The 27,672-nt window shown below is 49.2% G+C and overlaps 1 protein-coding gene across 1 annotated transcript; it reads right to left on the bottom strand.

Moving 5' to 3' along the window:
- Positions 1 to 861: 861 nt before the first annotated feature.
- ENO3 (enolase 3) lies at positions 862 to 26,639 on the bottom strand. The gene is made up of 12 exons (XM_069949760.1): positions 26,561 to 26,639; positions 23,155 to 23,245; positions 22,910 to 23,005; positions 22,744 to 22,802; positions 20,561 to 20,630; positions 20,345 to 20,478; positions 15,260 to 15,482; positions 14,865 to 15,062; positions 13,095 to 13,296; positions 9,380 to 9,488; positions 1,454 to 1,512; positions 862 to 1,344 (listed from the first exon to the last, which is right to left on the bottom strand). The coding sequence occupies exons 2-12, from the start codon at positions 23,237 to 23,239 to the stop codon at positions 1,275 to 1,277; spliced, it is 1,305 nt and encodes a 434-aa protein (XP_069805861.1). The 5' UTR covers positions 23,240 to 23,245; positions 26,561 to 26,639; the 3' UTR covers positions 862 to 1,274.
- Positions 26,640 to 27,672: the final 1,033 nt, after the last annotated feature.

Below are 27,672 nucleotides of genomic sequence, written 5' to 3'. Positions count from 1 at the left end.
CTCCTCATACACAGCAGGACACTTCTCCTGAGGGTCCTCCCACTTCTGGGGTCTCCTCATACACAGCAGGACGCTTCTCCTGAGGGTCCTCCCACTTCTGGGGTCTCCTCATACACAGCAGGACACTTCTCCTGGGGGTCCTCCCACTTCTGGAGTCTCCTCATACACAGCAGGACGCTTCTCCTGAGGGTCCTCCCACTTCTGGGGTCTCCTCATACACAGCAGGACACTTCTCCTGGGGGTCCTCCCACTTCTGGAGTCTCCTCATACACAGCAGGACGCTTCTCCTGAGGGTCCTCCCACTTCTGGGGTCTCCTCATACACAGCAGGACACTTCTCCTGAGGGTCCTCCCACTTCTGGGGTCTCCTCACAGGCAGCAGAGGAGTAGAAAGGGTGCAGGGTGATCAATGTACTGGAAGATTTATATCAGTGCAGACATTTCTGTAACTCTGCTCATCAGAACGAGGGTGTACAGTAATTCCTGCACGGGTGTGTGGATACTGGTAGGATGCATGGGTGGATACTGGTAGGATGCATGGGTGGATACTGGTAGGATGCATGGGTGGATACTGGTAGGATGTCATTATAATGTCTTGTGGCCTTAAAAGAAAGTAGATGTCACTCCCACTGGGTTGGAGTCTTGTAGCCCATCCTGGACAAGCTTCCAATGTCACCTCATGTCCTGGTTGTTGTCACCTCCTCCTCCTCAGGACACTTGTCCTTCCTCTCCCACCTTCCTCCATCTTTCTTCTCCCATTTTCCTCCATCTTTCTTAACCCTCCCCCTTCCCTTTCAGCCTGTGTCGTCTTCATCTGTTCTTCCTGTCTTTTTCCGCTAACCTTTTTATTAATTTTAGTCACTTTCTTTTGTATTTTAGATTTATTAGAATTTTTCAGAAACAAATTATCCAGTCTCGACTGGTGCTGAGAAGTGTCTGTACATACTGTATGACATCAGCAGCAGATTCTGATGATGTCATAAGGGTCACATGCTTAAGTCATATGTAGGTGGAGGTGCAGCACTTGCTTTTCACTGCACCAAATGCCATGTAAGGGTTTCTGTGGGGGTAGATACAGCCCGCTGCCATGTTACAGTGACATTAGCCAGGCGGAGGCTGCAGGGTATATAGAAGACTCTGGGGGCGGCGGGGTATATAGAAGAGACTCGGGGGCGGCGGGGTATTTACAGACTCTTCAGGGGGGTTGGGGTATATAGAGGACTCTCCAGGTGGGCGGAGTATATAGAGGACTCTTCGGGTCGGTGGGGTTCATCTTTACTTGGCCCGGGGGTTTCTGAAGTTACGTCCAGCAAACTTTGCTTTGTCACCAAGCTCTTCCTCAATTCTGCAAGAGAATTTGGTGGTGTGAGACGGAGTTCTGTATCTGTATATAATATATCTGTATACATTGCCCCCATCCATCAATGAATGATAAGGAATATCTTATGCCTCACCTCATCAGCTGGTTGTATTTTGCCAGTCTCTCTGACCTGCAGGGGGCGCCGGTCTTAATCTGGAAAGAAGAGGGGAAGCGTATTATTTCATGTGCTTGGGGCTCTGAAACTCCGTAATAAATTCCCCCATAAAACTCTAAAAAGTTTGTCATACACTGCTTAATCTGACTGGACGGTGCGGGGAGATATCAGGAGGGGCAACTCTGTCCTGTAATAATCCAGCACTTCTGAGTCCCTGCCCTCTATTCATCTCACCCATCCTGTACAGTGTCCCTGTCTCCCTCCTCACCTGTCCTGTACAGTGTCCCTGTCTCCCTCCTCACCTGTCCTGTACAGTGTCCCTGTCTTCCCCCTCACCTGTCCTGTACAGTGTCCCTGTCTCCCTCCTCACCTGTCCTGTACAGTGTCCCTGTCTCCCCTCTCTCCTCTCCTGTAGTGTCCCTGTCTTCCCCCTCACCTGTCCTGTACAGTGTCCCTGTCTCCCCTCTCTCCTCTCCTGTACAGTGTCCCTGTCTTCCCCCTCACCTGTCCTGTACAGTGTCCCTGTCTTCCCTCCTCACCTCTCCTGTACAGTGTCCCTGTCTTCCCCCTCACCTGTCCTGTACAGTGTCCCTGTCTTCCCTCTCACCTCTCCTGTACAGTGTCCCTGTCTCCCTCCTGTCCTGTACAGTGTCCCTGTCTCCCTCCTCACCTGTCCTGTACAGTGTCCCTGTCTCCCTCCTCCCTGTCCTGTACAGTGTCCCTGTCTTCCCTCCTCACCTCTCCTGTACAGTGTCCCTGTCTCCCTCCTCACCTGTCCTGTACAGTGTCCCTGTCTCCCTCCTCACCTGTCCTGTACAGTGTCCCTGTCTCCCTCCTCCCTGTCCTGTACAGTGTCCCTGTCTTCCCTCCTCACCTCTCCTGTACAGTGTCCCTGTCTCCCTCCTCACCTGTCCTGTACAGTGTCCCTGTCTCCCTCCTCACCTGTCCTGTACAGTGTCCCTGTCTCCCTCCTCCCCTCTCCTGTACAGTGTCCCTGTCTCCCTCCTCATCTGTCCTGTACAGTGTCCCTGTCTTCCCTCCTGTGCAGTGTCCCTGTCTTCCCTCCCCTCCTCTCCTGTGCAGTGTCCCCGTCTTCCCTCCCCTCCTCTCCTCTCCTGTGCAGTGTTCCCGTCTTCCCTCCCCTCCTCTCCTCTCCTGTGCAGTGTTCCCGTCTTCCCTCCCCTCCTCTCCTGTGCAGTGTTCCCGTCTTCTCTCCCCTCCTCTCCTCTCCTGTGCAGTGTTCCCGTCTTCCCTCCCCTCCTCTCCTGTACAGTGTCCCCGTCTTCCCTCCCCTCCTCTCCTCTCCTGTGCAGTGTTCCCGTCTTCCCTCCCCTCCCCTCCTGTGCAGTGTCCCCGTCTTCCCTCCCCTCCCCTCCTGTACAGTGTCCCCGTCTTCCCTCCCCTCCTCTCCTGTGCAGTGTCCCCGTCTTCCCTCCCCTCCTCTCCTGTGCAGTGTCCCCGTCTTCCCTCCCCTCCTCTCCTGTGCAGTGTCCCCGTCTTCCCTCCCCTCCCCTCCTGTGCAGTGTCCCCGTCTTCCCTCCCCTCCTCTCCTGTGCAGTGTTCCCGTCTTCCCTCCCCTCCCCTCCTGTGCAGTGTCCCCGTCTTCCCTCCCCTCCCCTCCTGTGCAGTGTCCCCGTCTTCCCTCCCCTCCTCTCCTGTGCAGTGTCCCCGTCTTCCCTCCTCTCCTCTCCTGTGCAGTGTCCCTGTCTTCCCTCCCCTCCTCTCCTCTCCTGTGCAGTGTCCCTGTTTTCCCTCCCCTCCTCTCCTCTCCTGTGCAGTGTTGCCGTCTTCCCTCCCCTCCCCTCCTCTCCTCTCCTGTGCAGTGTCCCTGTCTTCCCTCCTCTCCTGTACAGCAGGGCTGTGGAGTCTGTAAGCCGCAGCTCCGACTCCTGAATTTTATCAGGACCGACTCCGACCCCGACTCCTGCTCCTTGATAAATGTCCGGTCATATACCAGGGGAATTATCTAGCACACTGGTTCAGCAGCTTCTCCCTAATGTTCTACAGGATCCTGGGGCGACTTCTGAGGGAATATATACTGTATATACAGCAGCTTCTCCTGTGTGTGCAGTGGATGCAGCCAGTCTCCAGCCTCCATGTCCTGAACAACTCAGAACAAGACTAGATGGAGCAGGTGGTTTTTCCTGCTGACATCTCCTATGTTTCTAACTAAATATTCATCACAGAAACACTGCTAACACTGCCAGATCCCTGTAATATAGAGTGATATAGAGGGGTCACACATAGTGATATAGAGGGGGGTCACACATAGTGATATAGAGGGGGGGTCACACATAGTGATATAGAGAGAGGTCACACATAGTGATATAGAGGGGGGTCACACATAGTGATATAGAGAGGTCACACATAGTGATATAGAGGGGGGTCACACATAGTGATATAGAGGTTACACATAATGATATAGAGGGGGGGGTCACACATCGTGATATAGAGGGGTCACACATAGTGATATAGAGAGGGGGGGTCACACAGTGATATAGAGAGGGGTCACACAGTGATATAGAGAGGGGTCACACATAGTGATATAGAGAGGGGTCACACATAGTGATATAGAGAGGGGGGGTCACACACAGTGATATAGAGAGGGGTCACACATAGTGATATAGAGGGGTCACACATAGTGATATAGAGAGGGGTCACACAGTGATATAGAGAGGGGTCACACAGTGATATAGAGAGAGGTCACACATAGTGATATAGAGGGGTCACAAATAGTGATATAGAGAGAGGTCACACATAGTGATATAGAGAGAGGTCACACAGTGATATAGAGAGGGGTCACACATAGTGATATAGAGAGGGGTCAGACATAGTGATATAGAGGGGGGGCACACACAGTGATATAGAGAGGGGTCACACATAGTGATATAGAGAGGGGTCACACATAGTGATATAGAGGGGGGTCACACATAGTGATATAGAGAGGTCACACATAGTGATATAGAGAGGGGTCACACATAGTGATATAGAGAGGTCACACAGTGATATAGAGAGGGGTCACACATAGTGATATAGAGAGAGGTCACACAGTGATATAGAGAGAGGTCACACATAGTGATATAGAGAGGGGTCACACAGTCATATAGAGAGGGGTCACACATAGTGATATAGAGAGGGGTCACACATAGTCATATAGAGGGGTCACACATAGTGATATAGAGAGGGGTCACATATAGTGATATAGAGGGGTCACACATAGTGATATAGAGGGGTCACACATAGTGATATAGAGAGGGGTCACATAGTGATATAGAGAGGGGTCACACATAGTGATATAGAGAGGTCACACAGTGATATAGAGAGGGGTCACACATAGTGATATAGAGAGGGGTCACACATAGTGATATAGAGAGGTCACACATAGTGATATAGAGAGGTCACACATAGTGATATAGAGAGGGGTCACACATAGTGATATAGAGAGGGGTCACACAGAGTGATATAGAGGGGTCACACATAGTGATATAGAGAGGGGTCACACATAGTGATATAGAGAGGGGTCACACAGAGTGATATAGAGAGGGGTCACACATAGTGATATAGAGATAGAGAGGGGTCACACAGTGATATAGAGAGAGGTCACACATAGTGATATAGAGAGGGGTCACACAGAGTGATATAGAGAGGGGTCACACATAGTGATATAGAGGGGTCACACATAGTGATATAGAGGGGTCACACTGATATAGAGAGGGGTCACACAGTGATATAGAGAGAGGTCACACATAGTGATATAGAGAGAGGTCACACATAGTGATATAGAGGGGTCACACATAGTGATATAGAGAGGTCACACATAGTGATATAGAGAGGGGTCACACATAGTGATATAGAGAGGGGTCACACATAGTGATATAGAGAGGGGTCACACATAGTCATATAGAGAGGGGTCACACATAGTGATATAGAGAGAGGTCACACATAGTGATATAGAGAGGGGTCACATATAGTGATATAGAGAGGGGTCACACAGTGATATAGAGGGGTCACACATAGTGATATAGAGAGGGGTCACACAGTCATATAGAGAGGGGTCACACATAGTGATATAGAGAGGGGTCACACATAGTCATATAGAGAGGGGTCACACATAGTGATATAGAGAGAGGTCACACATAGTGATATAGAGAGGGGTCACATATAGTGATATAGAGAGGGGTCACACAGTGATATAGAGGGGTCACACATAGTGATATAGAGAGAGGTCACACATAGTGATATAGAGGGGTCACACATAGTGATATAGAGGGGTCACACATAGTGATATAGAGGGGTCACACAGTGATATAGAGAGGGGTCACACATAGTGATATAGAGGGGTCACACATAGTGATATAGAGAGGTCACACATAGTGATATAGAGGGGGTCACACATAGTAATATAGAGGGGTCACACATAGTGATATAGAGAGGGGTCACACATGGTGATATAGAGAGGGGTCACACATAGTGATATAGAGAGGGGTCACACAGTGATATAGAGAGGGGTCACACATAGTGATATAGAGAGGGGTCACACATAGTGATATAGAGAGGGGTCACACAGTGATATAGAGGGGTCACACATAGTGATATAGAGGGGTCACACTGATATAGAGAGGGGTCACATATAGTGTTATAGAGAGGGGTCACACATAGTGATATAGAGGGGTCACACATAGTGATATAGAGAGGTCACACATAGTGATATAGAGAGGGGTCACACATAGTGATATAGAGAGGGGTCACATATAGTGATATAGAGAGGGGTCACACAGTGATATAGAGGGGTCACACATAGTGATATAGAGAGAGGTCACACATAGTGATATAGAGGGGTCACACATAGTGATATAGAGGGGTCACACATAGTGATATAGAGGGGTCACACAGTGATATAGAGAGGGGTCACACATAGTGATATAGAGGGGTCACACATAGTGACATAGAGAGGTCACACATAGTGATATAGAGGGGGTCACACATAGTAATAGAGAGGGGTCACACATGGTGATATAGAGAGGGGTCACACATAGTGATATAGAGAGGGGTCACACAGTGATATAGAGAGGGGTCACACATAGTGATATAGAGAGGGGTCACACATAGTGATATAGAGAGAGGGGTCACACATAGTGATATAGAGAGGGGTCACACATAGTGATATAGAGAGGTGTCACACATAGTGATATAGAGAGGTCACACATAGTGATATAGAGGGGTCACACATAGTGATATAGAGAGGGGTCACACAGTGATATAGAGAGAGGTCACAAATAGTGATATAGAGGGGTCACACATAGTGATATACAGGGGGTCACATAGTGATATAGAGAGGTCACACATAGTGATATAGAGGGGTCACACACAGTGATATAGAGAGGGGTCACACATAGTGATATAGAGGGGTCACACATAGTGATATACAGGGGGTCACATAGTGATATAGAGAGGTCACACATAGTGATATAGAGGGGTCACACATAGTGATATAGAGAGGGGGGGTCACACATAGTGATATAGAGAGGGGTCACACAGTGTTATAGAGAGGGGGGGTCACACAGTGATATACAGGGGGTCACACATAGTGATATAAAGAGGGGTCACACATAGTGATATAGAGAGAGGTCACACATAGTGATATAGAGAGGGGTCACACATAGTGATATAGAGAGAGGTCACACATAGTGATATAGAGAGAGGTCACACATAGTGATATAGAGGGGTCACACATAGTGATATAGAGGGGTCACACATAGTGATATAGAGAGGGGTCACACATAGTAATATAGAGAGGGGTCACACATAGTGATATAGAGAGGGGTCACACATAGTAATATAGAGAGGGGTCACACATAGTGATATAGAGGGGTCACAAATAGTGATATAGAGAGGTCACACATAGTGATATAGAGAGGGGTCACACATAGTGACCTGTCCTGTACAGTGTCCCTGTCTCCCTCCTCCCTGTCCTGTACAGTGTCCTTGTCTTCCCCCTCATCTGTCCTGTACAGTGTCCCTGTCTTCCCCCTCACCTGTCCTGTACAGTGTCCCTGTCTTCCCCCTCACCTGTCCTGTACAGTGTCCCTGTCTTCCCCCTCACCTGTCCTGTACAGTGTCCCTGTCTTCCCTCTCACCTGTCCTGTACAGTGTCCCTGTCTTCCCTCTCACCCGTCCTGTACAGTGTCCCTGTCTTCCCTCTCACCCGTCCTGTACAGTGTCCCTGTCTCCCTCCTCCCTGTCCTGTACAGTGTCCCTGTCTTTCTCCTGTCCTGTACAGTGTCCCTGTCTTTCTCCTCATCTGTCCTGTACAGTGTCCCTGTCTTCCTCCTCCCTGTCCTGTACAGTGTCCCTGCCTTCCTCCTGTCCTGTACAGTGTCCCTGTCTTCCTCCTGTCCTGTACAGTGTCCCTGTCTTCCCTCTCACCTGTCCTGTACAGTGTCCCTGTCTTCCCCCTCACCTGTCCTGTACAGTGTCCCTGTCTTCCCCCTCACCTGTCCTGTACAGTGTCCCTGTCTTCCCCCTCACCCATCCTGTACAGTGTCCCTGTCTTCCCTCTCACCTGTCCTGTACAGTGTCCCTGTCTTCCTCCTCACCCGTCCTGTACAGTGTCCCTGTCTCCCTCCTCACCTGTCCTGTACAGTGTCCCTGTCTCCCTCCTCACCTGTCCTGTACAGTGTCCCTGTCTTCCCCCTCACCTGTCCTGTACAGTGTCCCTGTCTTCCCTCTCACCTGTCCTGTACAGTGTCCCTGTCTTCCCTCTCACCCGTCCTGTACAGTGTCCCTGTCTTCCCTCTCACCTGTCCTGTACAGTGTCCCTGTCTTCCCTCTCACCCGTCCTGTACAGTGTCCCTGTCTTCCCTCTCACCCGTCCTGTACTGTGTCCCTGTCTTCCCCCTCACCTGTCTTGTACAGTGTCCCTGTCTCCCTCCTCACCTGTCCTGTACAGTGTCCCTGTCTCCCTCCTCACCTGTCCTGTACAGTGTCCCTGTCTTCCCTCTCACCTGTCCTGTACAGTGTCCCTGTCTTCCCCCTCACCTGTCCTGTACAGTGTCCCTGTCTTCCTCCTCACCTGTCCTGTACAGTGTCCCTGTCTCCCTCCTCACCTGTCCTGTACAGTGTCCCTGTCTTCCCTCTCACCTGTCCTGTACTGTGTCCCTGTCTCCCTCCTCACCTGTCCTGTACAGTGTCCCTGTCTTCCCCTCTCTCCTCTCCTGTACAGTGTCCCTGTCTTCCCCCTCACCTGTCCTGTACAGTGTCCCTGTCTTCCCTCTCACCTGTCCTGTACAGTGTCCCTGTCTCCCTCCTCACCTGTCCTGTACAGTGTCCCTGTCTTCCCCCTCACCTGTCCTGTACAGTGTCCCTGTCTTCCCTCTCACCTGTCCTGTACAGTGTCCCTGTCTTCCCCCTCACCTGTCCTGTACAGTGTCCCTGTCTTCCTCCTCACCTGTCCTGTACAGTGTCCCTGTCTCCCTCCTCACCTGTCCTGTACAGTGTCCCTGTCTTCCCTCTCACCTGTCCTGTACTGTGTCCCTGTCTCCCTCCTCACCTGTCCTGTACAGTGTCCCTGTCTTCCCCTCTCTCCTCTCCTGTACAGTGTCCCTGTCTTCCCCCTCACCTGTCCTGTACAGTGTCCCTGTCTTCCCTCTCACCTGTCCTGTACAGTGTCCCTGTCTCCCTCCTCACCTGTCCTGTACAGTGTCCCTGTCTTCCCCCTCACCTGTCCTGTACAGTGTCCCTGTCTTCCCTCTCACCTGTCCTGTACAGTGTCCCTGTCTCCCTCCTCTCTGTCTTCCCCCTCACCTGTCCTGTACAGTGTCCCTGTCTTCCCCCTCACCTGTCTTGTACAGTGTCCCTGTCTTCCTCCTCACCTGTCCTGTACAGTGTCCCTGTCTTCCCTCTCACCTGTCCTGTACACAGTCCCACCACCAGATCAGCGATGAAGGTGTCTTCTGTCTCTCCAGAGCGATGGCTGACCATCACACCCCATCCATTGGACTGAGCCAGTTTACAGCTGTAAAGACAAAGTAGACCCTGATGTCAGAGCAGTCCCTGGAGGGACGGGGTAAGTCACCCCACTAGACACCAGGGATATAAATAGCCTCATACACACCAAAGGCAGTAATATTACCCACTGGACACCAGAGATGATAGAGTTATTAAAGGGCCGGTGTCAGACGATGGATATTGGTGATCAGCTGATCACTAGTCCAACCTTCATATACGAAGATGACACCCCAGGTATGGATGGTCCTACACCAGACCCCAGTGCCCAGATATCAAATACTATGTGTACATATCAAGTGTCCAGATATATAACACCGCTGTGTGCCGGTATATAACACTGCTGTGTGCGGATATATAATGCCACTGTGTGCGGGTATATAACAATGCTGTATGCGGATATATAACGCTGCTGTGTGCGGGTATATAACACCACTGTGTGCGGGTATATAACAATGCTGTATGCGGATATATAACGCTGCTGTGTGCGGGTATATAACAATGCTGTATGCGGATATATAACGCTGCTGTGTGCGGGTATATAACAATGCTGTATGCGGATATATAACGCTGCTGTGTGCAGGTATATAACAATGCTGTATGCGGATATATAACGCTGCTGTGTGCGGGTATATAACACTACTGTGTGCGGGTATATAACAATGCTGTATGCGGATATATAACGCTGCTGTGTGCGGGTATATAACAATGCTGTATGCGGATATATAACACCACTGTGTGCAGGTATATAACAATGCTGTATGCGGATATATAACAATGCTGTATGCGGATATATAACACTGCTGTGTGCGGGTATATAACACCACTGTGTGCGGGTATATAACAATGCTGTATGCGGATATATAACGCTGCTGTGTGCGGGTATATAACACCACTGTGTGCGGGTATATAACAATGCTGTATGCGGATATATAACGCTGCTGTGTGCGGGTATATAACAATGCTGTATGCGGATATATAACGCTGCTGTGTGCAGGTATATAACAATGCTGTATGCGGATATATAACGCTGCTGTGTGCGGGTATATAACAATGCTGTATGCGGATATATAACGCTGCTGTGTGCGGGTATATAACAATGCTGTATGCGGATATATAACGCTGCTGTGTGCGGGTATATAACACCACTGTGTGCGGGTATATAACAATGCTGTATGCGGATATATAACGCTGCTGTGTGCGGGTATATAACAATGCTGTATGCGGATATATAACGCTGCTGTGTGCGGGTATATAACACCACTGTGTGCGGGTATATAACAATGCTGTATGCGGATATATAACGCTGTGTGCGGGTATATAACAATGCTGTATGCGGATATATAACGCTGCTGTGTGCAGGTATATAACAATGCTGTATGCGGATATATAACGCTGCTGTGTGCGGTTATATAACAATGCTGTATGCGGATATATAACACTGCTGTGTGCGGGTATATAACAATGCTGTATGCGGATATATAACGCTGCTGTGTGCAGGTATATAACACCACTGTGTGCGGGTATATAACAATGCTGTATGCAGATATATAACGCTGCTGTGTGCGGGTATATAACTCCACTGTGTGCGGGTATATAACACTGCTATGTGCGAATATATAATGCCACTGTGTGCAGGTATATAACAATGCTGTATGCGGATATATAACGCTGCTGTGTGCGGGTATATAACACCACTGTGTGCGAATATATAACACTACTGTGTGCGGATATATAACACTACTGTGTGCGGATATATAACACTACTGTGTGCGGATATATAACACTACTGTGTGCGGATATATAACACTACTGTGTGCGGATATATAACACTACTGTGTGCGGGTATATAACACTACTGTGTGCGGGTATATAACACTACTGTGTGCGGGTATATAACGCCGCTGTGTGCGGATATATAACACTACTGTGTGCGGGTATATAACACTACTGTGTGCGGATATATAACACTACTGTGTGCGGATATATAACACTACTGTGTGTGGATATATAACACTACTGTGTGCGAATATATAACACTACTGTGTGCGGATATATAACACTACTGTGAGCGAATATATAACACTGCTGTGTGTGGGTATATAACACTACTGTGAGCGAATATATAACACTGCTGTGTGTGGGTATATAACACTACTGTGTGCGGATATATAACACTACTGTGTGCGGATATATAACAGTACTGTGTGCGGATATATAACAGTACTGTGTGCGAGTATATAACACACTGTGTGCGGATATATAACACTACTGTGTGCGAGTATATAACACACTGTGTGCGGATATATAACACTACTGTGTGCGGGTATATAACACACTGTGTGCGGATATATAACACTATTGTGTGCGGGTATATAACACTACTGTGTGCGGATATATAACACTACTGTGTGCGGATATATAACACTACTGTGTGCGGATATATAACACTACTGTGTGCGGGTATATAACACTACTGTGTGCGGGTATATAACACTACTGTGTGCGGGTATATAACACTACTGTGTGCGGGTATATAACACACTGTGTGCGGATATATAACACTACTGTGTGCGGAAATATAACACTACTGTGTGCGGGTATATAACACTACTGTGTGCGGATATATAACACACTGTGTGCGGATATATAACACACTGTGCGGATATATAACACTACTGTGTGCGGATATATAACACTACTGTGTGCGGATATATAACACTACTGTGTGCGGATATATAACACTACTGTGTGCGGGTATATAACACTACTGTGTGCGGATATATAACACACTGTGTGCGGATATATAACACACTGTGCGGATATATAACACTACTGTGTGCGGATATATAACACACTGTGTGCGGATATATAACACACTGTGCGGATATATAACACTACTGTGTGCGGATATATAACACTACTGTGTGCGGATATATAACACTACTGTGTGCGGATATATAACACACTGTGTGCGGAAATATAACACTACTGTGTGCGGATATATAACACACTGTGCGGATATATAACACTACTGTGTGCGGATATATAAAACACTGTGTGCGGAAATATAACACTACTGTGTGCGGATATATAACACACTGTGCGGATATATAACACTACTGTGTGCGGATATATAACACTACTGTGTGCGGATATATAACACACTGTGTGCGGAAATATAACACTACTGTGTGCGGGTATATAACACTACTGTGTGCGGGTATATAACACACTGTGTGCGGATATATAACACTACTGTGTGCGGATATATAACACTACTGTGTGCGGGTATATAACGCCGCTGTGTGCGGGTATATAACGCCGCTGTGTGCGGGTATATAACGCCGCTGTGTGCGGGTATATAACGCCGCTGTGTGCGGGTATATAACGCCGCTGTGTGCAGATATATAACACTACTGTGTGCGGATATATAACGCTACTGTGTGCGGGTATATAACGCCGCTGTGTGCAGATATATAACACTACTGTGTGCGGATATATAACACTACTGTGTGCGGATATATAACACTACTGTGTGCGGATATATAACGCCGCTGTGTGCGGGTATATAAAGCCGCCGTGTGCGGGTATATAATACTACTGTACTACGTACGCCTGGATGGACTCGGTGACGGATCCGATCTGGTTGACCTTCAGCAGCAGACAGTTACAGGCCTTCTCCTCTATGGCTTTCTGGATCCGCTTTGGGTTTGTGACGGTCAAATCATCACCGACTACTTGGATATCAACAGTGGCGAGAAATTTCTTCCAGTTTTCCCAATCATCTTGGTCAAAGGGGTCCTCAATGGAGACAACTGCCGGGGGAGAGGACAGTGTTATAGAGAAGGCTCATAGCTCCTCCTATCCGTATCACCCTGCAGGGGGCGGGCTCATAGCTCCTCCTATCCGTATCACCCTGCAGGGGGCGGGCTCATAGCTCCTCCTATCTGTATCACCCTGCAGGGGGCGGGCTCATAGCTCCTCCTATCTGTATCACCCTGCAGGGGGCGGGCTCATACCTCCTCCTATCTGTATCACCCTGCAGGGGGCGGGCTCATAGCTCCTCCTATCTGTATCACCCAGCAGGGGGCGGGCTCATAGCTCCTCCTATCTGTATCACCCAGCAGGGGGCGGGCTCATAGCTCCTCCTATCTGTATCACCCTGCAGGGGGCGGGCTCATAGTTTCTCCTATCTGTATCACCCTGCAGGGGGCGGGCTCATAGCTCCTCCTATCTGTATCACCCTGCAGGGGGCGGGCTCATAGCTCCTCCTATCTGTATCACCCTGCATGGGGCGGGCTCATAGCTCCTCCTATCTGTATCACCCTGCAGGGGGCAGGCTCATAGCGCCTCCTATCTGTATCACCCTGCAGGGGGCGGGCTCATAGCTCCTCCTATCTGTATCACCCTGCAGGGGGCGGGCTCATAGCTCCTCCTATCCGTATCACCCTGAAGGGGGCGGGCTCATAGCTCCTCATATCTGTATCACCCTGCAGCGGGCGGGCTCATAGCTCCTCCTGTCTATCACCCTGCAGGGGGCGGGATCATAGCTCCTCCTATGTGTATCACCCTGCAGGGGGTGGTCTTACAGCTACTTGGATATCAACAGTGGCAAGAAATTTCTTCCATCTATCTGTATCACCCTGCAGGGGGCGGGCTCATAGCTTCTCCTATCTGTATCACCCTGCAGGGGGCAGGCTCATAGCTTCTCCTATCTGTATCACCCTGAAGGGGGCGGGCTCATAGCTCCTATCTGTATCACCCTGAAGGGGGCGGGCTCATAGCTCCTCCTATCTGTATCACCCTGCAGGGGGCGGGCTCATAGCTCCTCCTATCTGTATCACCCTGCAGGGGGCGGGCTCATAGCTCCTCCTATGTGTATCACCCTGCAGGGGGTGGTCTTATAGCTACTTGGATATCAACAGTGGCAAGAAATTTCCTCCATCTATCTGTATCACCCTGCAGGGGGCGGGTTCATAGCTCCTCCTATCTGTATCACCCTGCAGGGGGCGGGCTCATAACTCCTCCTATCTGTTTCACCCTGAAGGGGGAGTGGTCATAGCTCCTATCTGTATAACCCTGAAGGGGGCAGGCTCATAGCTCCTTCTATCTGTATCACCCTGCAGGGGGTGGGCTCACTGCTCCTCCTATGTGTATCACCTTGCAGGGGGCGGGCTCATAGCTCCTATCTGTATCACCCTGCAGGGGGCGGTCTTATAGCTCCTATGTGTATCACCCTGCAGGGGGCGGGCTAATAGCTCCTATCTGTATCACCCTGCAGGGGGCGGTCTTATAGCTCCTATGTGTATCACCCTGCAGGGGGCGGGCTCATAGCTCCTCCTATCTCTATCAGATATCTGGGTAGATACAGCTGCTCCCTCACCGGGGTAGTTCTTGACAAAGGATTTGTACAGGTTTCCCAGTTCTTCTCCACTTATATACCGGTTTGGATCATCTGGTGACTTGAAATCCAGATCGTATTTTCCTTTGCGGAAGAATTCAGAGGCAGCGACGTCCATCCCGATGACAATCTTATCGGGGTAGCCGGCTTTCTCTATGGCGGCCTTGAGGAGCTCCAGAGCTACAGACAGAGACATAGTCCTCATACATGTCATAGGGATCTGGTGGTGGGATATTACATTACAGGACATTATATTGTGTCCCCATTATAGTGGATAGGATTACAGTATGAGTGACGGACACATGTGTAGCCTTCACCATAGACTGGAGGACACGAGGGGGACATTTCTCTCCTACGACTGTGACCTCTCTCCTCACCTTCATTGTTCTCCAAGATGTTGGGAGCGAATCCACCTTCATCCCCCACATTGGTGGCGTCTTTGCCATACTTGGCCTTGATGACGGCCTTCAGGTTATGGTAGACCTCCGCTCCTATACGCATCGCCTCTCGGAAGGTTGATGCCCCCACAGGCAGGATCATGAACTCCTGCATGGCCAACTTGTTGCCAGCGTGTGAGCCGCCATTAATGACATTAAAAGCCTGAGAAGAGGCCGAATAGATGAGAAGGTTCAAGAAAGAATGGGGAAACGGGAAGAAAGAGAGCATGAAGGTATGGGGACGGTGATGGAGAAGGAGGGGGGCGGTGATGGAGAATGAGGAGATGGGAGGGGCGGCGGTGATGGAGAAGGAGGGGGGCGGTGATGGAGAATGAGGAGATGGAGGGGCGGTGATGGAGAATGAGGAGATGGGGGGGGCGGGGATGGAGAATGAGGACATGGAGGGGGGCGGTGATGGAGAAGGAGGGGGCGGTGATGGAGAATGAGGAGATGGGGGGGCGGTGATGGAGAATGAGGAGATGGGGGGGGGCGGGGATGGAGAATGAGGAGATGGGGGGTGGCGGGGATGGAGAATGAGGAGATGGGAGGGCGGTGATGGAGAGTGAGGAGATGGGGGGGGGCGGTGATGGAGAATGAGGAGATGGGGGGGGCGGGGATGGAGAATGAGGAGATGGGGGGTGGCGGGGATGGAGAATGAGGAGATGGGGGGGCGGTGATGGAGAGTGAGGAGATGGAGGGGGCTGGGATGGAGAGCGAGGTTGGGGCGGTGGTGGAGAATGAGGAGATGGAGGGGCGGGGATGGAGAATGAGGAGATGGAGGGGGCGGTGATGGAGAATGAGGACATGGAGGGGACCGTGATGGAGAATGAGGAGATGGGGGGACGGTGATGGAGAATGAGGAGATGGGAGGGGGGCGGTAATGGAGAATGAGGAGATGGGGGGGGCGGTGATGGAGAATGAGGAGATGGGGGGCGGTGATGGAGAATGAGGAGATGGGGGGGCGGTAATGGAGAATGAGGACATGGAGGGGGCGGTGATGGAGAATGAGGACATGGAGGGGGCGGTGATGGAGAGTGAGGAGATGGAGGGGGCTGGGATGGAGAGCGAAGTTGGGGCGGTGGTGGAGAATGAGGAGATGGGGGGCAGTGATGGAGAATGAGGACATGGAGGGGTCGGTGATGGAGAATGAAGAGATGGGGGGCGGGGATGGAGAAAGAGGAGATGGGGGGGCGGGGATGGAGAATGAGGAGATGGGGGGGCGGGGATGGAGAATGAGGAGATGGGGGGGCGGGGATGGAGAATGAGGAGATGGAGGGGGTGGTGATGGAGATGGGGGGGCGGTGATGGAGAATGAGGAGATGGAGGGGGCGGGGATGGAGAATGAGAAGATTGAGGGGGGCGGGGATGGGGATGGAAGGGGGCGGTGGTGGAGAATGAGGAGATGAGGGGCAGTGATGGAGAATGAGGAGATGGGGGGGCGGGGATGGAGAATGAGGAGATGGGGGGGCGGTGATGGAGAATGAGGAGATGGGAGGGGGGCGGTAATGGAGAATGAGGGGATGGGGGGCGGTGGTGGAGAATGAGGAGATGGGGGGGGCGGTGATGGAGAGTGAGGAGATGGAGGGGGCTGGGATGGAGAGCGAAGTTGGGGCGGTGGTGGAGAATGAGGAGATGGGGGGCGGTGGTGGAGAATGAGGAGATGGGGGGCGGTGATGGAGAATGAGGACATGGAGGGGGCGGGGATGGAGAATGAGAAGATGGAGGGGGGCGGGGATGGAGAATGAGAAGATGGAGGGGGGCGGGGATGGAGAATGAGGACATGGAGGGGGCGGGGATGGAGAATGAGAAGATGGAGGGGGGCAGTGATAGTGAATGAGGAGATGGGGGGCGGTGATAGAGAATGAGGTGATGGAGAATGAGTAGATGGGGGCGGTGATGGAGAATGAGGACATGGAGGGGGCCAGTGATAGAGAATGAGGAGCTGGGGGGCGGTGATGGAGAATGAGGAGATGGAGGTGATGATAGAGAATGAGGAGATGGAGGTGATGATAGAGAATGAGGAGATGGAGGGGGTGGGGATGGAGAATGAGGAGATGGGGGGGCGGGGATGGAGAATGAGGAGATGGGGGTGACGGGGATGGAGAATGAGGAGATGGGGGTGGCGGGGATGGAGAGCGAGGTTAGGGCGGGGATGGAGAATGAGAAGATGGGGGGGCGGTGATGGAGAATGAGGAGATGGGAGGGGGGCGGTAATGGTGAATGAGGAGATAGGGGGGCGGTGATGGAGAATGAGGAGATGGGAGGGGGGCGGTAATGGTGAATGAGGAGATGGGGGGGCGGTGATGGAGAATGAGGACATGGAGGGGGCGGTGATGGAGAATAAGAAGATGGGGGGGCGGTGATGGAGAATGAGGAGATGGGAGGGGGGCGGTAATGGTGAATGAGGAGATGGGGGGGGGGTGATGGAGAATGAGGAGATGGGGGGGCGGTGATGGAGAATGAGGACATGGAGGGGGCGGTGATGGAGAATGAGGAGATGGGGGGGCGGGGATGGAGAATGAGGACATGGAGGGGGCGGTGATGGAGAATGAGGAGATGGGGGGCAGTAATGGAGAATGAGGACATGGAGGGGGCGGTGATGGAGAATGAGGAGATGGAGGTGATGATAGAGAATGAGGAGATGGAGGGGGTGGGGATGGAGAATGAGGAGATGGGGGGCAGGGATGGAGAATGAGGAGATGGGGGTGGCGGGGATGGAGAATGAGGAGATGGGGGTGGCGGGGATGGAGAGCGAGGTTAGGGCGGGGATGGAGAATGAGAAGATGGGAGGGGGGCGGTAATGGTGAATGAGGAGATGGGGGGGCGGTGATGGAGAATGAGGAGATGGGGGGGGCGGTGATGGAGAATGAGGACATGGAGGGGGCGGTGATGGAGAATAAGAAGATGGGGGGGCGGTGATGGAGAATGAGGAGATGGGAGGGGGGCAGTAATGGTGAATGAGGAGATAGGGGGGCGGTGATGGAGAATGAGGAGATGGGGGGGCGGTGATGGAGAATGAGGACATGGAGGGGGCGGTGATGGAGAATAAGAAGATGGGGGGGCGGTGATGGAGAATGAGGAGATGGGAGGGGGGCGGTAATGGTGAATGAGGAGATGGGGGGGCGGTGATGGAGAATGAGGAGATGGGGGGGCGGTGATGGAGAATGAGGACATGGAGGGGGCGGTGATGGAGAATGAGGAGATGGGGGGGCGGGGATGGAGAATGAGGACATGGAGGGGGCGGTGATGGAGAATGAGGAGATGGGGGGCAGTAATGGAGAATGAGGACATGGAGGGGGCGGTGATGGAGAGTGAGGAGATGGAGGTGATGATAGAGAATGAGGAGATGGAGGGGGTGGGGATGGAGAATGAGGAGATGGGGGGCAGGGATGGAGAATGAGGAGATGGGGGTGGCGGGGATGGAGAATGAGGAGATGGGGGTGGCGGGGATGGAGAGCGAGGTTAGGGCGGGGATGGAGAATGAGAAGATGGGAGGGGGGCGGTAATGGTGAATGAGGAGATAGGGGGGCGGTGATGGAGAATGAGGAGATGGGGGGCGGTGATGGAGAATGAGGAGATGGGGGGGCGGGGATGGAGAATGAGGACATGGAGGGGGCGGTGATGGAGAATGAGGAGATGGGGGGGCGGGGATGGAGAATGAGGACATGGAGGGGGCGGTGATGGAGAATGAGGAGATGGGGGGGGCGGGGATGGAGAATGAGGACATGGAGGGGGCGGTGATGGAGAATGAGGAGATGGGGGGCAGTGATGGAGAATGAGGACATGGAGGGGGCGGGGATGGAGAATGAGGAGATGGAGGTGATGATAGAGAATGAGGAGATGGGGGGCGGGGATGGAGAGTGAGGAGATGGGGGGGGCGGGGATGGAGAATGAGGACATGGAGGGGGCGGTGATGGAGAATGAGGAGATGGGGGGGGCGGGGATGGAGAATGAGGACATGGAGGGGGCGGTGATGGAGAATGAGGAGATGGGGGGGCGGTGATGGAGAATGAGGACATGGAGGGGGCGGTGATGGAGAATAAGAAGATGGGGGGGCGGTGATGGAGAATGAGGAGATGGGAGGGGGGCGGTAATGGTGAATGAGGAGATGGGGGTGGCGGGGATGGAGAGTGAGGAGATGGAGGGGGCTGGGATGGAGAGCGAGGTTGGGGCGGGGATGGAGAATGAGGAGATGGGAGGGGGGCGGTGATGGAGAATGAGGAGATGGGCGGTGATGGAGAATGAGGAGATGGGGGGGCGGTGATGGAGAATGAGGAGATGGGGGGGGCGGTAATGGAGAATGAGGAGATGGAGGGGGCAGTGATGGAGAATGAGGAGATGGGGGGGCAGGGATGGAGAATGAGGACATGGAGGTGGCGGTGATGGAGACAGAGGAGATGGGGGGGCGGGGATGGAGAATGAGGACATGGAGGGGGCGGTGATGGAGAATGAGGAGATGGGGGGCGGTGATGGAGAATGAGGAGATGGGGGGCGGAGATGGAGAATGAGGAGATGGAGGGGGCGGTGATGGAGAATGAGGAGATGGGGGGCGGTGATGGAGAATGAGAAGATGGGGGGCGGAGATGGAGAATGAGGAGATGGAGGGGGCGGTGATGGAGAATGAGAAGATGGGGGGCGGTGATGGAGAATGAGGAGATGGGGGGGGGCAGTGATGGAGAATGAGGACATGGAGGGGGGCGGTGATGGAGAAGGAGGGGGGCAGTGATGGAGAATGAGGAGATGGGAGGGGGGCGGTGATGGAGAAGGAGGGGGGCAGTGATGGAGAATGAGGAGATGGGGGGCGGAGATGGAGAATGAGGAGATGGAGGTGGCGGTGATGGAGAATTAGGACATGGAGGTGGCGGTGATGGAGACAGAGGAGATGGGGGGGCGGGGAGGGAGAATGAGGACATGGAGGGGGCGGTGATGGAGAATGAGGAGATGGAGGGCGGTGATGGAGAATGAGGAGATGGAGGGGTCGGTGATCATTGTTATTGTGGGGTTGGGGGCATGCTCTATACTCACAGGGACAGGGAGAATGATTTCGGGATTTCCCGCTAGGTCGGCGATGTGTCTGTACAGGGGGACGCCTTTCTCTGCTGCACCAGCCTTGCACACGGCCAGGGACACCCCCAGGATGGCATTAGCACCAAACTTAGCTGAGGAAGAAGAAGAAGAAGAGATGATGGGATGTTGTCCGTCTCCTCATGGGTCGCTCATCTCCTTTGGTTTCATACTCACATTTGTTCTCGGTCCCATCCAGCTCCAGCATTAGTTTATCGATCTTCTCCTGATCCACAACACTGAATTTCTGTGGGGGCAGAAGCCGAATATAAGTGATCTCACCCGCTATACCTGGTGCCAGACTACAGGACACCGCCTGGCTATAGGATGGAGGACGATTGACTGATGATGAGTGGGATCAGAGATAGTTATAGATCTACTACACATGGAAAGACCAATGGATGGTCCGTATAAGTATCTTTAATGGACAAGCTCATGGAGGGATCAGTGTTATGGGTGACCACCAGACCCCTGACCATCCAATTCCTAACCGCCAGACCACTGACCATCACATACCTGCCTACCACACCACTGACCACCACATACCTGACCACTACACCACTGACCACCACATACCTGCCTACCACACCACTGACCACCACATACCTGACCACCACACCACTGACCATCACATACCTGCCTACCACACCACTGACCATCACATACCTGACTACCACATCACTGACAATCACATACCTGACCACCACACCACTGACCACCACATACCTGACCTCCACACCACTGACCATCACATACCTGACCTCCACACCACTGACCATCACATACCTGACCACCACACCACAGACCATCACATACCTGACCTCCACACCACTGACCACCACATACCTGACCACCACACCACTGACCACCACACCACTTACCACCACATACCTGACTACCACACCACTGACCACCACATACCTGACCTCCACACCACTGACCACCACATACCTGACCACCACACCACAGACCACCACACCACTTACCACCACATACCTGACTACCACACCACTGACCACCACATACCTGACCACCACACCACTTACCACCACATACCTGCCTACCACACCACTGACCACCACATACCTGACCACCACACCACTGACCACCACACCACTTACCACCACATACCTGACTACCACACCACTGACCACCACATACCTGACCACCACACCACTTACCATCACATACCTGACTACCACACCACTGACCACCACATACCTGACCACCACACCACTGACCACCACATACCTGACTACCACACCACTGACCACCACATACCTGACCTCCACACACCTGCCTACCACACCACTGACCACCACATACCTGACCTCCACACCACTGACCATCACATACCTGACCTCCACACCACTGACCATCACATACCTGACCACCACACCACTGACCATCACATACCTGACCTCCACACCACTGACCATCACATACCTGACCACCACACCACTGACCATAACATACCTGACTACCACACCACTGACCATCACATACCTAACCTTTACACCACTGACCATCAAATACCAGACCATTAGATACCTGACCACCAAATGACAATCAAATGCCTGACCATCAGATGCCTGACCACCAGACTTTAGTCCCCCAAACTCCTGACCATCATTTACCAGACCCCTGACCATCAATTACTGGTAAACATCAGACTTTTGACCATCAGATCTTTGACCACCAGACTTTAGTCCCCCTGACCACCAGACTTTAGCCCCCCTGACCACCAGACTTTAGCCCCTCAGGTGGTCATGGGGACTTAAGTCTGGTGTTCTGAGGGGCTAAAGTCTGGTGGTCAGGAGGGCTAAAGTCTGGTGGGCTGGAGTCAGGTGGTCATGGGGACTAAAGTCTGGTGGTCTGACTCCAGCCCACTAGACTTTAGCCCTCCTGACCACCAGACTTTAGCCCCTCTGACCACCAGACTTTAGTCCCTCAGACCGCCAGACTTTAGCCCTCCTGACCACCAGATTTTAGCCCCTCTGACCACCAGACTTTAGTCCCTCAGACTGCCAGACTTTAGCCCTCCTGACCACCAGACTTTAGCCCTCCTGACCACCAGACTTTAGCCCCCCTGACCACCAGACTTTAGCCCTCCTGACCACCAGACTTTAGTCCCCCTGACCACCAGACTTTAGCCCTCCTGACCACCAGATTTTAGCCCCCCTGACCACCAGACTTTAGCCCCCCTGACCACCAGACTTTAGCCCCCCTGACCACCAGACTTTAGCCCCCCTGACCACCAGACTTTAGCCCCCCTGACCACCAGACTTTAGCCCCCCTGACCACCAGACTTTAGTCCCTCAGACCCCTGGCCATGGTGCACTTGTGGTGCTCCTGCTCACCTTCTCCAGTAGGGCGGGTACGATAGATTTGTTGATGTGCTCCACGGCCTTCTGAACGCCTGTGAGGAGAGGTAGAAAGATAATAATGATTGACTAATGGCAGAGAAGCCCCCGATGCATCCAGTGGTCCCTTTATCTGAGGATAGACACATGTCTACTTACTCACCTTTCCCCAGATACCGGGACTTGTCTCCATCTCTGAGCTCCAGGGCTTCATAGATCCCTGTGGAGGCTCCGCTGGGGACGGCTGCCCGGAACAGACCTGTAATAATGAGGACATGGCATAAGAGACTGGAGCATGCTCCTGAAATACTCTGTGCTGCTCTGCTTTCCACCCATGTCTGGCACTATGACTGCTATGTTTTGTATCTCAGTCCTTCATTATTTGGATATAGATGTATATAGCTGCACCTTTCCCGGTGTACAGGTCAACCTCAACGGTGGGGTTTCCCCTGGAGTCCAGGATCTCCCGAGCGTGGATCTTCTGAATAGACATGTCGCCCTGAGGAAGAGCAGAATGATCACATGACTGCAAAATACACTGATAATGATCACATGACTGCAAAATACACTGATAGTGATCACATGACTATATAATACACTGATAGTGATCACATGACTGCAAATTACACTGATAGTGATCACATGACTGCAAAATACACTGATAGTGATCACATGACTGCAAAATACACTGATAGTGATCACATGACTATATAATACACTGATAGTGATCACATGACTATACTATACACTGATAGTGATCACATGACTGCAAAATACACTGATAGTGATCACATGACTGCATAATACTGATAGTGATCACATGACTGCAAAATACAGTGACAGTGATCACATGACTATATAATACACTGATAGTGATCACATGACTATATAATACACTGATAGTGATCACATGACTGCAAAATACACGGATAGTGATCACATGACTGCAATATACACTGATAGTGATCACATGACTGCAAAATACACGGATAGTGATCACATGACTATATAATAACTCGGATATACCCTGATAGTGACTATATAATACTGATATACCCTGATAATGACTATATAATACTGATATACCCTGATAGTGACTATATAATACTGATATACCCTGATAATGACTATATAATAATACTGATATACCCTGATAATGACTATATAATACTGATATACCCTGATAATGACTATATAATACTGATATACCCTGATAATGACTATATATTACTGATATACCCTGATAGTGACTATATAATACTGATATACCCTGATAATGACTATATAATAACACTGATATACCCTGATAATGACTATATAATACTGATATACCCTGATAATGACTATATAATACTGATATACCCTGATAATGACTATATAATAACACTGATATACCCTAATAGTGACTATATAATACTGATGTACCCTGATAATGACTATATAATACTGATATACCCTGATAATGACTATATAATACTGATATACCCTGATAATGACTATATAATAACACTGATATACCCTGATAATGACTATATAATACTGATATACCCTGATAATGACTATATAATACTGATATACCCTGATAATGACTATATAATAACACTGATATACCCTGATAATGACTATATAACACTGATATACCCTGAAAGTGACTATATAATAATACTGATATACACTGATAGTGACTATATAACACTGATATACACTGATAATGACTATATAATACTGATATACCCTAATAATGACTATATAATACTGATATACCCTGATAATGACTATATAATACTGATATACCCTGATAATGACTATATAATAACACTGATATACCCTGATAATGACTATATAATACTGATATACCCTGATAGTGACTATATAATACTGATATACCCTGATAGTGACTATATAATGCTGATATTCCCTGATAGTGACAATATAATAACACTGATATACCCTGATAATGACTATATAATACTGATATACCCTGATAATGACTATATAATACTGATATACCCTGATAATGACTATATAATACTGATATACCCTGATAATTACTATATAATAACACTGATATACCCTAATAGTGACTATATAATAATACTGATATACACTGATAGTGACTATATAACACTGATATACACTGATAATGACTATATAATACTGATATACCCTGATAATGACTATATAATAACACTGATATACCCTAATAGTGACTATATAATAACACTGATATACCCTGATAATGACTATATAATACTGATATACCCTGATAATGACTATATAATACTGATATACCCTGATAATGACTATATAATACTGATATACCCTGATAATTACTATATAATAACACTGATATACCCTAATAGTGACTATATAATAATACTGATATACACTGATAGTGACTATATAACACTGATATACACTGATAATGACTATATAATACTGATATACCCTGATAATGACTATATAATAACACTGATATACCCTAATAGTGACTATATAATAACACTGATATACCCTGATAATGACTATATAATACTAATATACCCTGATAATGACTATATAATACTGATATACCCTGATAATGACTATATATTACTGATATACCCTGATAATGACTATATATTACTGATATACCCTGATAATGACTATATATTACTGATATACCCTGATAGTGACTATATAATACTGATATACCCTGATAATGACTATATAATAACACTGATATACCCTAATAGTGACTATATAATACTGATATACCCTGATAATGACTATATAATAACACTGATATACCCTGATAATGACTATATAATAACACTGATATACCCTAATAGTGACTATATAATAACACTGATCTAGTCTGTATACATTTTGGTTGGTCGCCGGGCTCGGGTTGTACGTGAGATATTTTAATTTGCATCTAGAATTATCCGGGAGGTTTATATATAGCCGAGGGAAAAGTCACTGGAGACAGTTAAAGGTCAGGCCTGTTATAGCCACAGGGAAAGGTCACCAGGGCTGTGACATTGTCCTCTGTGACCCCCGCACCCTGCAATCACAATATACAGTATATATTGTACAGTGCGGGGGGGATATGTAATGTACAGTATATTATGTGCAGATGATAAGTCTATATAATGTACAGTATATAATGTACAGTGGGGGGGGGGTATGATTTACAGTATATAATGTGCAGATCATGAGTCTATATAATTTACATTATATAAGGTGCAGGTGATGAGTCTATATAATGTACAGTATATAATATGCAGGTGATACGTCTATATAATGTACAGTATATAATGTGCAGATGATATGTCTATATTATGTACAGTATATAATGTGCAGATGATATGTCTATATTATGTACAGTATATAATGTGCAGATGATATGTCTATATAATGTACAGTATATAATGTGCAGATGATATGTCTATATAATGTACAGTATATAATGTGCAGGTGATACGTCTATATAATGTACAGTATATAATGTGCAAGTGATACGTCTATATAATGTACAGTATATAATGTGCAGATGATATGTCTATATAATGTACAGTATATAATGTGCAGATGATATGTCTATACAATGTACAGTATATAATGTGCAGATGACATGTCTATATAATGTACAGTATATAATGTGCAGGTGATTAGTCTATATAATGTACAGTATATAATGTGCAGGTGATGAGTTCTATATAACATACAGTATATAATGTACAGTGCAGGCACACACATATGTATACCCCCTATACAGTGCATGCATATATAAAAGAGAGGGGTATATATGGGTATATGGGGCAGTTCTTACCCGGGTGTGGTGTCACTGGCCGGTGGGTGGTGTGCCGGCTCTCTACAGTGTCCTGTCTTATATAGAGGGAGGGAAGAGGGAAGAGGCCAAGAGAGCCGGGTCACATGAAGATCATCGAGCAGGGAGGGGGCAGATACACCATACACAGTGGACATATACAACGTACACACAGACACATGATCCCAGTGCTGTCATAAAGTATCTGCCCCCCCCCCCCCATATCCCTACTAATATATCACTGAATCCTGCTGCATCCATATAAAAACCTTCTTGTGGGCTGTTTTAATAAGTATGACTGTAATAACCTACCCCGGTAAAATAAACTGTCCCTGTAATGTAATAATGTGCCCCTGTAATGTAATAACCTCCCCTGTAATATAGGTATAATAACCTCCCCTATAAAATAATAACCTGCCATTGTAATATAGGTATAATAACCTGCCCCTTTAATGTAATAACCTGCCTCTGTAATATAATAACCTGCCCCTATGATATAGGTATAATAACCTCCCCTATAATATAATAACCTGCCTCTGTAATATAATAACCTGCCCCAGTAATATAAGTATAATAACCTCCCCTATAATATAATAACCTGCCTCTGTAATATGAGTATAATAACCTGCCCCTGTAATATAATAACCTGCCCCTGTAATATAATAACCTGCCCCTGTAATGTAATAACCTGCCCCTGTAATATAAGTATAATAACCTCCCCTTTAATTTAATGACCTGCCTCTGTAATATAGGTATAATAAACTGCTCCTGTAATATAATAACCTTCCCCTGTAATATAGGTATAATAACCTCCCCTATAATATAATAACCTACCCCTGTAATATAATAACCTGCCCCTGTAATATAGGTTTAACCTACCCTATAATATAATAACCTACCCCTGTAATATAATAACCTGCCCTGTAATATAGGTTGAATAACCTGCCCCTGTAATATAAAAACCTGCCCCTGTAATATAATACCCTGCCTCTTTAATATAGGTATAATAACCTCCCCTGTAATATAATAACAGTGAGCGGCATCCAGGAACAATGTATGTAAGTGAGCGGCATCCAGGAACAATGTATGTAAGTGAGCGGTATCCTGTACCAGGA

The sequence above is a fragment of the Dendropsophus ebraccatus genome, chromosome 1 (assembly GCF_027789765.1).
Source record: "Dendropsophus ebraccatus isolate aDenEbr1 chromosome 1, aDenEbr1.pat, whole genome shotgun sequence".
In the NCBI taxonomy this organism is placed as follows: domain Eukaryota; kingdom Metazoa; phylum Chordata; class Amphibia; order Anura; family Hylidae; genus Dendropsophus; species Dendropsophus ebraccatus.
Note: the sequence above shows the minus strand (reverse complement) of the source record. Positions and strands in the feature narration are given on the sequence as shown.